Here is a 12,122-nt window from a genome sequence, read left to right as displayed (position 1 = left end):
TTTATTCAAGTCTTTTTTCTTAAACATCTAAAAGGACTGGATAAGAATAAAAAAAGTTGTTTCCTGCAGCTTTATTTATTTTAAATTTTAAAGACCTTCAAGAAACCAAAGCAAGAGCTGTACAAAATATTAATTTACTAATCTAGTTTATAAATTACTTTATATACATTAAAAACAGTGGCAAGAATTGCTAAGCAAACATGCATCCACATACATAACTATAGTTGGTACCAATGATTCCCTCAACTTTGTACACCATCCTCTTTCAAGTTAAAGAAAGTACTATCAAAACAGACAGTCAAAGCTGTGTAATATTTAACCAAAGGACTTAAGTTCCCTAGTAAGAAAACATCTACCTAGTGATTTTATTACACAATTATGTATTTTCTTGATGGGATGCCTTCCCATTATACAGACAGAAAGCTATATGCAGAATGAGCAACTATTAAGTAACTGTTCAGCCTCACTACTCATCACATGACATGCATACAAACCATACATCACAAAAATGTATCTGAGTACAGAATTTTCAATTTCTAACAAGATTCCAGTTTTTCATCCATAAGACATTTTATATTAAACTAAATTATATATTGAAATCCCACTTAACTATTTCATATTAATAAAACAAATTATAAATTGTAATCTCTACTAAGTAATGGGAATACTCCTGCACACTGACAGAAGTGATACTGAACACAAAAATGCATCCTCTTTTGGCTGTCCTTCTGGGCATGCATCTAGCATTACTCTTCTCACAGCACCATGAATTCTTACTGACTTCAACAGGGGACATGCACTCAGCACTCCCACAAGTGAGTCCTAAGTATCTCAAACTAGAATCCTAGAAAATGAGAAACATCCCTCAGCAACCAGTTCTGAAAAGTCTGCTGACAGTGAGCTTCTCAGGATCACAGCATCAGTGCCAGAGATACAACCAAGGATTCCAGGGAAATGACACTGATCTTATCTGAGCAGTACCCACTCCTTTACACATTCTATAACCTCCAGGTTTGGCAGCAAATAAAACAGAGATCTGGGGCAGCCTTCAACCACCCACTGTGACTTTCCTGGGAGGGAAACCAGAAATGTCCTGGAAGGAGACTGAGGTGCCTACACACTGCAATTAAGTAAAGCTTCTTTGATGGCAAGCAGCAGCACCTACAGAGAAGTCCAACACACCTTCTGCTCTCCTGGGTTGGACCACATATATAAATGTAAAATAAATAAAAAGAGCAAAGGAAATTTCATTTGACATCAAAGCAACTCCATCTTCCACCCCAAGGTTTCTTTTCTCCCAAAGCCAGTTTCAGTTCTCCCTGCCAAGATAAGGAGCATTCTGGCAGAAATAGAAAAGCTGATGAAAATACATTTTTCTCTAATCACAGCCAGAGAAACTACTCATCTTCTCTGGCTAAAATTAAAATGAAACAAGCACCTCGCATGGGGATTCTGGCAGCCAGGCTAAATCATAAGCAGTTTAGAATACAGAAAACATCAAGTAACTCAAATCCCTTTCTGTAAGTAAGAATAAAAAAACCCCACTGCTAAGTATAAGAAACGTTTAAAAGTAACAGTTAGGACTTCCAGATATCAATATCATAAAAGTAAGTCTATCACAGAATTCTCAACTTTCCAAATATTAATTAATAACAAAAACATAAGAAACACTGCATTTATTGCAGCAGAAATGGAGCACTCGTGCTGGAAATGCAAAACATGTAAAGAATTTCAGAAGTATTAGGCACTTTCTAATGAAGGACACAGAAGAATGATTTTCTGAGGTCCCTAAAGTTGTACCAACCCACGTCATGGATCTATATATCATATAATAGCTGCAGCTTGGCTTCAGGAAGAGCTGGGCTGCACAGCAACTATGAGGTCAATGCTTCTGGAACTCTAGGTTGTGTATCAAGCTTGCCTCATCCCGATAAACTGAATGCTGATACCTGTGCTGGTAGAGAGGTTACAGTGGCTATCACTAGCAAGGGTACAAGAGAGAAAAAGGCAGACCTGGTATAAGTCAGTGCCCTCAGAAAGGAAAAAGATGAAAGGGACAACTCCTCAAAATGTGCAGTTTTGCAAACCCCTGAAAAGTACCCAACTTGCTTGGGAAGCAAGTTCATGACCTAAAAGACTAAAGCCTAAAGACAAGATTTAAAGCCTAAAGTTTAAAGCCTACAGATAAGATTTCAATTGCTTAATTTCTGGTATATGAAGTTTTGCAGGACTAAGACTAAAACAGACAGCTAAGACTCCCTCCAAAGTACGAAAAGGAAATATGATCTGGAGGTCAATTTTTTTGCTTACCTACAGATGAATTTTCTGAAGTTCTTTATGCACTGAACATAAGAGAATGTAAGGATGATTAGCTTTTTGGTTTTGACACATAACCTTTACAAACTTTTGAGTTAGGATTGACTACTCCTCACTAAAGATAATTATATCCAGAAGCAGTGCACAAGCTAGAATCACTTTCTGATTTCTTGACTGACTTTACTTCATTAACACACAGACCTGGATTCCAGTGTCCTGATCACTGTACTTACTTACACAAAATAAAATGGCTAAGTTCATCTGAACAATGTTTACATTGGTCATAGAACAGGCCCGTTTTTTAAATTCTGAATTGTTTGCTAGGTTCAGAGAGGACCAGTGAGGTCAAAGACAAAATATTTTGACAACCTATTGTGACTACTGCTTAAATATCCTAAGACTCATTCAACATTTTTATGCAAAAAGCTCACAGGAGGGTTAATAAACCATCAAATTGGTAATAAAAGCATGCAAACCCATGAAAACAGAAGAAAAAGATTAACAGGTTATCTTGCTGCATCACATATTCTAAGTTGTACCCCTCCATTACCACTGATCTCTTAAAACAGATTCCTTTGGTTTGGTGCTCCTTTTCACATTTTGAAATGTAAACAGAAGTAAGCATCAAGACCTTAAGCATTTTATTGTCAGGAACACAGTAAGAAATGTGGAGGCCAGACCAACACTTTGTGCCATTAACTGCTTTTGAAGTCTGCTTTTCTTTCTTCTTAAATAACACTCACAAAAAAAAAAAAAAAAAAAAAAAAAAAAAAAAAAAAAAAAAAAAGAAAAAAAAAAAAGAAAAAAAAAAGGAATATTATCCAGTGTAAACAGTAACTCAACTGATTTGAATATCGGACAATGGAATTGTAGCTTTAAATCACTAGGACAAGTCGAACAAATGTAGATGTTTCTTTCAGAACAACATAAAAATGAAGATGGTATGACTCCACTTCATTAAACAGATAACATATCTACTTAAGGCAAACAGAAGAATATCTCCAAGTCTTCAGTTACATGTCTTTACCATAAAAAGAAATCTATGATTTGCTTATAAAATGCTTTTATTTATTTAGGAAACACTCACAAATGCTAAAATTAAAGACACCGTGTTAACATCATAAAGGTTACTAACTGTTTCCTGTTCTGCAATCTACACACCAAATTGACAACCTGGTCAAAATCTCTACAATTTATATTAAGAATATTACCTTGTGTGTAGGCAGCATCATCAGATCCCATACTCAATTTCCGTGCATCACTGATCCTATCCACATGTGCTAAAACAGGGTCAGTAAGATGCTGGATACCCTCTGGTTCAACATAGTGATCAGGAAGGTTTAGAAGGTTTGTAGGTTCAAAAGTTGGGGATACTACCCCTGGGGAAACTGCAGGGGGCTTATTTGGAGAAACTGTAATTTTAAAAGTATATTTTGTGTTAGGCTGTGTAACAACCACTCGAGGAGAAGTTGCAGTGGTGCTGTTGCCCACTGCTCGACTCTTGGGTGGATGGTGATGAATAAATGCAGGACCCATGCTTACTTGACCAGACATATTCCTAGCAGTAGTAGATACTCCAGGATTTGTCGATATGAAAAGTGTGGGCTGGTTCCGCACAAGTTGATCATCTCCTGTCGTGGCATTTGCTGAAATGTAGACCTTGGGCTGACCACGTGTGATCACTTCATCAGTACTTGGAGGACTGGCCGATATGTAAACAGTGGGTTGACTTCTACTTAATGTCTGGCTGTTGAGGGAAGAGGGAACAGTGGAGGTGCGAGGGCCAGTTGAACGCAACTTAGAAGAACTGTTTCTTTGTGGCGGTTCAAGTTTGATTTCAATTTGATTTTTGCGAGGTCCTGTGGATATATTCTGAATGTTGTATTGGCTATGAGCAGAAGATTGTGAGCCACCAGATGAATGAATCATAGGTGCTTGTGGAGTAGTAGGAGAACTGATAGGCATGTACACATGAGAAGTCTGGTGGCCTTGCTGGTTTGGCTGTGTCGAGTGTTGCGATGAGGTATGTGGCGTAGTACTGGATGTAGGAAGAGTAGTCCAGGGACTTGGCTGTGAAGGCTGGTAGACTTGCTGAGGGTGCATGGGATTAAACTGAGATGCCCAGCCTGGCTGCTGCTGTGTTTGCCGAGCGGTACTACTAGGAGCGGTGATGTAAGGCCTAATATAGATAGAATTTCCCTGGGGACTGTTAAGTACAGGAGGAGGTACACCATGTATGTGCAAAGACGTTGGGGTATTGCGACCAGGCTGAATGTTTGGGGCTAAAGTTACCATAATGGGGTTGAATCTGGGTGTTTGTTGAGATAAGTTAGATACTCCTTTGCTGCCTAGGTGAAATCCAAGATGCTGCCCTGGATTAGAAGCACTAACTGTATTAGCCATCCCAAAGACATTAAATCCTTGTGGAACCTGCGCAGGTGCTGTCTGTGGTTCCTGCTGAAACAGTTCATTGTTGGACTGACTGGTTTGAAGGTTTCCATCACTAACACTGTGAGCTAGAGTCCTACTTCCATTCATTCTACTTCCTTCTCTTCCATGGTGATAGACATTCTGTGACTGCAAATCCAAATTAAGAGATGTCATGTGATTTCGTAGTCCAGGAATCCCAGAATCATCCGAAAAACTCAGGTCTCCTTCACCGTAGAGATATTTTGTGCTCTCTTGAGAGAGAACTGCACAACAGGCATCCAAATTATTGTTATTCTAAAAAAGACAGATGAAAGTTTGACATTACTGATAAAATACTGTCACAGTTATGTATGAATACATCAAATCACAACTGAAAAATAAACAATACAGCATCAGATAGAAAGCTTTAGGTGGATGGCTAGCATAGCTGCTCTATACACACAAAGGGCTTGCCTGTGAAGCTCACTGCTCTGGGAACAGTGACTCAGCCAGTAGTACCAAGGGCAGAGGTCTGCATTGTCTCTGAAGCAGTGACTGAGAAATCCTGCACCTAGGAAAGCTAGCTTTATACAGTATGATACACCTTGGATGAATACTTTCCCTATTCCTTCTCAGCTTCAGAACCATTTTCAGCAGAGACCAAAGCTCTGGCTTTAGGGAGGAAAATGACAGCAGGAATGGATTCACAGCATCTGCATAGCATTGATTAACAACTTAAAAGCAAAAATAAAAATGCATGTTTATTTTAAATGTTTTCCCAAACACTTCAATACCAGTTATGCATTATCTCCTGCTGAAAACAGAAAGTGAATCTTATGAAGAGAAGAAACACGCCGACTCAAGAAACTGTATATGACTTCAGAAGAAATGCAAAAATTCAGTTTACACAAATATATCAGGATTATTCTTTTGTAAGATCAAAATTATTAATTGAAAATCCAGAGGACATTTGTATTTTCATTTTAAATCACTGCTTGGAAAAATTAAAATACTCATATTTGTACCTTTTAAAACCAGTAATAGGATGACTTGGAACAGAAACCACAACCTAGCTAACTCTTTTTTTAAGAACACTTCAAACGCAAACTGCTTATCTCTTCTCCTTTTCCACATGTTTAATAATATTGTACTCTTAACTTCCCAACTGAGTTTCCTACATAAGGATTTTTAGAAAGAGTGAATGTGCATCAGTGACCTAATTTCTTCATACTGTGATCTGTCTTTATCACTTTTCACACAGAACCTCCCACCCCCCAAGAAATAAAGGTTAATACTTTCAGCCAGAAGAGCACCTGTTCAGGCCCATGTTATTAACACTAAATAGGTGGCAAATCCATCCAGCACATAGAAACAGTTACTAGAAAAAAATGCATGTGATCAAGGAAAAAAAATTGCATGTGCCAAGTAGCAACATTATCAGTTAGTTAAAAGAGTAACACAACCAGATAAACTGATTCATGCTACATGCTTCCTATTTTGTCATTTTTGTTAAACTAGCAGACATTTTTCATTCTTCAACCACGACGAAGATGACAGTGTTGTACAGACATAGCAAGACTGTCTCTACCTTACAGATTTATAAAAAAAAAAAAGAAAAAAAAAAAAGAAAACCGAAGTGGGAGAGGGATGACAAGGCTAAGCTTCACCCACAATACCAAAAGCATGTGTTCATACAGACCAGATACAGTTCTGAATTCTTCCAAATTAAAGGAAAAAAAATCCCAAAAAAACCCTAACCAGAAAACTTTTTAAAATAACAGGATTACCTAAAGGCTATCTATCAATCCAGCTCTATATTATATTATAGGATTGCTGCAAAAAAGTATTCAGAGATATGAAAATGGATCAAATTGATGATATGCATATTGACTCTAGTTTGGAATAAGCACCAGAGGATGAAGTACTCAAAGGAAGTTAGTAGTGAAGAAAGGAAACACGCAGACAGAACAGCGGTAAGATAAGAACAATAGCCCGGTATTTGCTGCAAAGGAGAAAAGGGAGCCAGAAAAGGGAAAAAGATAGGATGCCACAGAAAAACAAGCTAGAAAGATCTCAAAGGCAGATTTTGCATAAAGTGAATTAAAATTATTAACAGAAAGGCCAAAAATACCAAACCAAAAAAGGACAGGCCAAGCTTGCAAGGCCCTTACATTCAGCTTGAATGCATTTCTTTGGACAATTTTTTTTTTCTTTTTTAAGACTGCATCCAATCAATTCCAAAATTTCAGTGACGTCAATGAGAAAATTGGAGAACTCAAAAGGGGAAACGGGGGCACATGGAACCCCTGGCATCTTCTGGCTGGCAGAGGCAGAGTTTCAACCGCTTCTAGCTCTTTACAGATCAGAGAACCGGTTGATGGCAGAACTGAGCATATTCCAGCAAAACAATACCCCTCATCTTATCTCTGCCCATGTCCCATTTGAGTTTAAAATGTTGGCACCCTGAAAGAGAAAGAAAAAAAAAGAAAGAATAAGAATGTTGGAGGGAAATGAGGAAGCAAGGAGAGGACGTAGACTTGAGGAGCAGGTATAGAATGCTCCAGACACAAAAAACAGAGTAACAGGAAACTATGTCCACTGACTGTGGGCACTGCAGTGATTCCTTTAAATGAGGAGAATGGGAGACCTGAATGCAGGAGGCCTGTTGGGAAGAACAGAGGGATATAAAACTTTTCAGGAATATTCAGTGCTGTCAGCCCAAGACTTTTTACTCCCTAGATCAAGCAGGTTTATGCTTCCTCCTATTAGCTCTTTGGTTGTCCTCTGTTGTTAGCATGCCATATAATGTTTAGGTACTTCAACAGTGGGCTATTTACCTGGAGGTATTTGCATATTCTCTTTATCCTTAATTTTTTCCTTTAGAAACAGCTGTAAGTGTTCGGTTACAAAGAATTCATGGAGGATGACTGAAGTATCTGTACATTTTTTTCTGCACAATCCATAGTGATCCAAAGAAATTTTCCTTCTTATAAATGCCTCATCAATAATATCATAAACTGTATAATTGCTTATATTCTTTCAGATTCTCACCTGGGGTATCTTACAACTCCTAGCTTAAAAATAACTTCACCCTAACATATGATGGCTGCACAGAAGGTACTGTGGGGGCAAGGCTTTTCTTACACCAAATGTCCTCAAGTACTTGTCTTTGACCTGAACTACACTTACTGCTGTTATTGGAAATTCCTTCCATTGTGTTCAACTACAAGGTGGCAGAACTCAGGATTCAGACACTGTTCCAGCAGCACTGAAAACATGTGCACAAGTACTCTCAAATTCTGCTTTTCAATCTTTCCCATCAGTCCAAGTACAAAATTCGTTGGTTTGAAGAGGTCATGTTATGCAGCTTTTTAACAATAACAACCCCAAACAAACCAAAACACAAACAAACGAACAAGACCCCAAGCCAGAGTAGCAAAGCTGGAAGATGAGTCAGAGAAACCAGAGTTCATGAAATTTCAAAAAACCACGAACATGACAGGATTTTCTTGGTGAGTCTTAGTTCACAAAAAAGGTATCTTTCCAGTGTGACAAATTAGTTTAACAATACTGCACACATGGAACATTAATTACTCTAGACTGTTTTTGAAAGATCCTCTTATGAAAGCTGACTTAGAACACTTCCTCAAAATCTAAACCCTTCCCCATAAACCTGTCATAATACAGGATATACAGTATCTTTTCTTCACAGTTATAAGGCTCTTTTTATTTAAAGAAATCCACTGTATTCAACATTGCAAAGACTGCTGACTCTATTAAAGACAAGCATTAGTTTTTAAATTTATCAAGTATTACATTTAAAAGGTGATTACTGATGCATTCACTCCATCAAGCCCACAGACCTTGCTGAATAAGCAGTTCTCATGTTTGAAGAACAACACTGTACTTGTAGTATTAAGTCCTATAGAGCACTAACAAAAATAGCAGTGTACAATCCTGAGAACAAGCACTTTATACTCTGGCAATTTATACTCTGGTTGAGTTTCCTTTTCAGCTAAAAAAAGAGAAAGAAAGGACTAAAGAAAGCTTGAAACCTCATGAGCCCCAAGCAGAATTTTGCCATCTTGCAAATCAAAACCAATTGTGTTGATGAAACGCACTTTTCACAACTTCTTACTCTAGAAAGACTGGAGAGTCATGATAAAGTCTTGGCAATATGAAAGTTAAATTGTCACAGACACTCTTCCCAACAGTATGAACACTTTATTTGGATGTATATGTGAGTACATATACATACGTAAGTATAGCAAAAGATGTACTTCATACATAAAAATACATGTAAATAGCAAGACAAAAAATTAGGATATAAAGAATGTTGAATCATAACCACAGTTGTCCCAGCCATAGTCCAGAGAGAGCTTCTGGGAAGCCGTAACATCATTTTTCCTATCAGTGTATACTGATAATCAGTATGACTATTTAGATCATTCTCTTATTAATCAGAGTAAATCAAATGTTGAATATCTTAGAATGAAAAAGAAAATCAACCAAGTACGGATGCTTTGAATCAATGGAAAATGCAAAGCAAACATGTTTAAGCAACATAGTTAACTATGTCAAGTCTACCAACATTTGTTAACTCTAGGCATTTAGGTGTCCCTGTTGGGCTTTGGAGGGACATTAATTTATCTTCTGCAGTAGCTAACACGATGTTACAGAACAAGAAGCTGATACAAAATATGGTATGTGTTCTGATAGTGGCAGCATTAAATAGACAGCTGCACATAGAAGTTGAGAATATGCAGCTTTAGCACCAACTACAGCACTCGTCAAAAATGACGTTTTACTATCAAGCCCAACAGAAATCCATTAATTAACTACACAGACTCCGAGGGCACAGAAAAAAAATGAAGCCCATCTGGCAGCCAAAGCCTTGGGCAGCTGCACATCAGTGCCTCATCCCTGCTCTGGTCTAACACTGTGGAGGGGAGGCTACAAGCACCTCATCCTGCCTAAGAGAGCCTGACTTGGAGCAGCTGGCTGTGCCCATATCACACTCCAGGCTTCCTGCTGTAAAGGGTACCTAAGGCCACCAGTGCTGCCTCTGCAGGCCAAGGGAGCTGGGAATGGAAAGCATTGGTGTCAATCTGCCTGCAGGCAAGGGCCCACCTTTAAGACTGATGGAGACCAGGTAGCAAAGCTACTTCTGGACATGCTTCAACACTCAAAAATTAAAATAAAATTTTAAAATGCCACATGTAGCATTGCCTTAAATTGTCCCTGCTGGACGGACTCAAGTTGGCTTTGCATCCCTCCTCTTGCAACAGTTAGTTTTGGCTCTTGAGATGGCCAAAAGGCATGAGCATACTGATTGGTGAGACAGCAGTCTCCATGCACACACTGATTATTGATTTACAGGCTGATTTACTTTGGACCACCCCTGATATGGCATGGAAAAAAAGGGGCCAATTTAACGCTTTGCTTGCTGTACAATATAAAGAAATTGGCCGCATATATTTGCCTCATTTATAGAGAAAAACAAAAAGAAAAACATCTGCTTTCAAAGGGGACACCCATACAGAAAGCTTAAATTAGCAATGCTGTTTACTCGTACAGCCATGAACAGAGCACTGACCTGTAACATGCATCTGGATACAACACCTTCAGGTACCTCAGGAAACTTCTGTCGCAGGTCATGTAAAACCTGAATATCAATTTGCTGGCTTCCTTGGGCCATTCGTATATTGCCTGGTCAGGATTGTTTTTCAACAGGCAGTTTTAGGCCTTAGTAAAGGGAGTACTCATCTCTTCTGTCCCAGCATTTTCTGGAAGAGAAAGGAAAGCCTTGAGACACCAAAAGCAGGCACTTCTGATGTAACAAAAGGACACCCCACAAACTGAAATACACACAAAAAAATCCCTTTTCAATTATGCAACCGAAGTCTGTATTTTATGTTGATGTTTTCCCATGTGACATTTCTGTCTAAGTAACTGTCCTTCACACACTCAAACTATAAATTGCCCATTTATATATATATATATATCTGGCAGTCAGTTTCCTTCTGTCATTGGTTTTATACTGTTCATAAAATATGTTAAGAATAAAAAAAACCCTTGATTTACCAAAGTATTAAAATTATTTGGTTTACGAACAGCATTTTTACTTAATTTAAACACAACTGAACACAAAGTAGTCTACACCAAATATAGGCAAATAGTGTTCGCTTGACTTTTGAATGTACCTGCATTTTTACCTTTACCACCATAGTTTTTATTTACTGCCAGGATATTGTGGATAGAAGTTCAATGTCTCTAAGTTTCAGAATTTACTAGCAATTGTCTACTTGGTTTTCACCCAACATACTTCAGAATATTCTGAAATGATTACTAGAAGGAAATAACACTGCAACAACTTAGGCTTCTTCAACTAATTCTGTTCCTGCTTTGAAGGAAATTATGAAGAGCTATGAATGAGACTATTTCACAATCACCCAATCAACACATTCAAACAAATTATCTGTCCAGACCATACGATATCTACAGACTTTTACCCAGAAGAATTTCTACCAATAAATCTTCAAAGAATGCACCTGTGTGTTAAGCAATGGAATCATATCTTCTTCATATAAACTAATATTATAAATAAATATGACCATATGTTTCAGAAAAACTCTGGCACAGTCAACTCCAATGAACATATATGTCTTAAATTATTAAATCTTATTTAAGCATCTCCATGAATTTTATTCACTTTCTCTGTGGCAGCACTAGAGCAATTGAAAAAGTTACTTAGTCTCACCAGAAGTACATGCATGTTACTCCTTCAACAGTTTACAGCACTAGACTAATTTAAGCAGTAACAGGACTACTGATCTTGCACCTTCTTTAAAGAAATAAAGAAAAACACTCTTCAAATGAAATAACTAAACAATTACATTGTTTATCAAAAACTGTACTGCAATATTTCTCTAATTAAACTTCAAATCCAACAAGATGACACCAAGTCCACAAAACCAGAAGATTCTTTTAACAAGAAGAAAACTGGTTTATCCTAGTTCAGTATCAAACACCACTTTTCCACCCCTCTTCTACTGAGCAGTCCATAAAACTTCCTGCTAAACAGTTAACCAATTAAGAGGGCTTAATTTTTTTCCAATTTCTCTAACCTACATTAAAGCAAACCACTTTGCAATATGTGCTATTATTTCAGAATAGCAAATTCTACGATCTCCATCTCAAGTCCCCTGGACAGTACTAAAATTTTGTATTTCTTCTTTATTTAAATTGTACCAGCAAAAAAGCACCTTCTCAGCTGCCACAGCAAAACCTCCATGGAAAGAGATTAATCCATTTAGTCTTTTCAAAAAACCACAGAGGAAAAAAATAAAAAACCAGTATTTAAAACAAATGTTCCACATTGTCACCCCAGTGCTTCA

General features: G+C 37.7%; 1 protein-coding gene across 4 annotated transcripts in view; it reads right to left on the bottom strand.

Moving 5' to 3' along the window:
• TAB2 (TGF-beta activated kinase 1 (MAP3K7) binding protein 2) overlaps positions 1-12,122 on the bottom strand; it is a 61,737-nt gene that overhangs the window by 9,722 nt on the left and 39,893 nt on the right. For 3 of the 4 annotated variants that reach the window (XM_041423475.1, XM_041423477.1, XM_041423476.1), the window contains exons 2-3: positions 10,322-10,511; positions 3,528-5,040 (exon numbers count right to left, since the gene is read on the bottom strand). In XM_041423475.1, the coding sequence (XP_041279409.1) occupies positions 3,528-5,040; positions 10,322-10,423 (1,615 nt within the window). In that variant the 5' untranslated portion in view covers positions 10,424-10,511. Of the gene's footprint in view, positions 1-3,527; positions 5,041-6,896; positions 7,189-10,321; positions 10,512-12,122 lie in introns of all 4 variants that reach the window. The other variant, XM_041423478.1, reaches the window with a different exon arrangement.

Source organism: Onychostruthus taczanowskii, unplaced genomic scaffold (genome assembly GCF_017590055.1).
Source record: "Onychostruthus taczanowskii isolate IOZ18803 unplaced genomic scaffold, ASM1759005v1 scaffold78, whole genome shotgun sequence".
In the NCBI taxonomy this organism is placed as follows: Eukaryota; Metazoa; Chordata; class Aves; order Passeriformes; family Passeridae; genus Onychostruthus; species Onychostruthus taczanowskii.
Note: the sequence above shows the minus strand (reverse complement) of the source record. Positions and strands in the feature narration are given on the sequence as shown.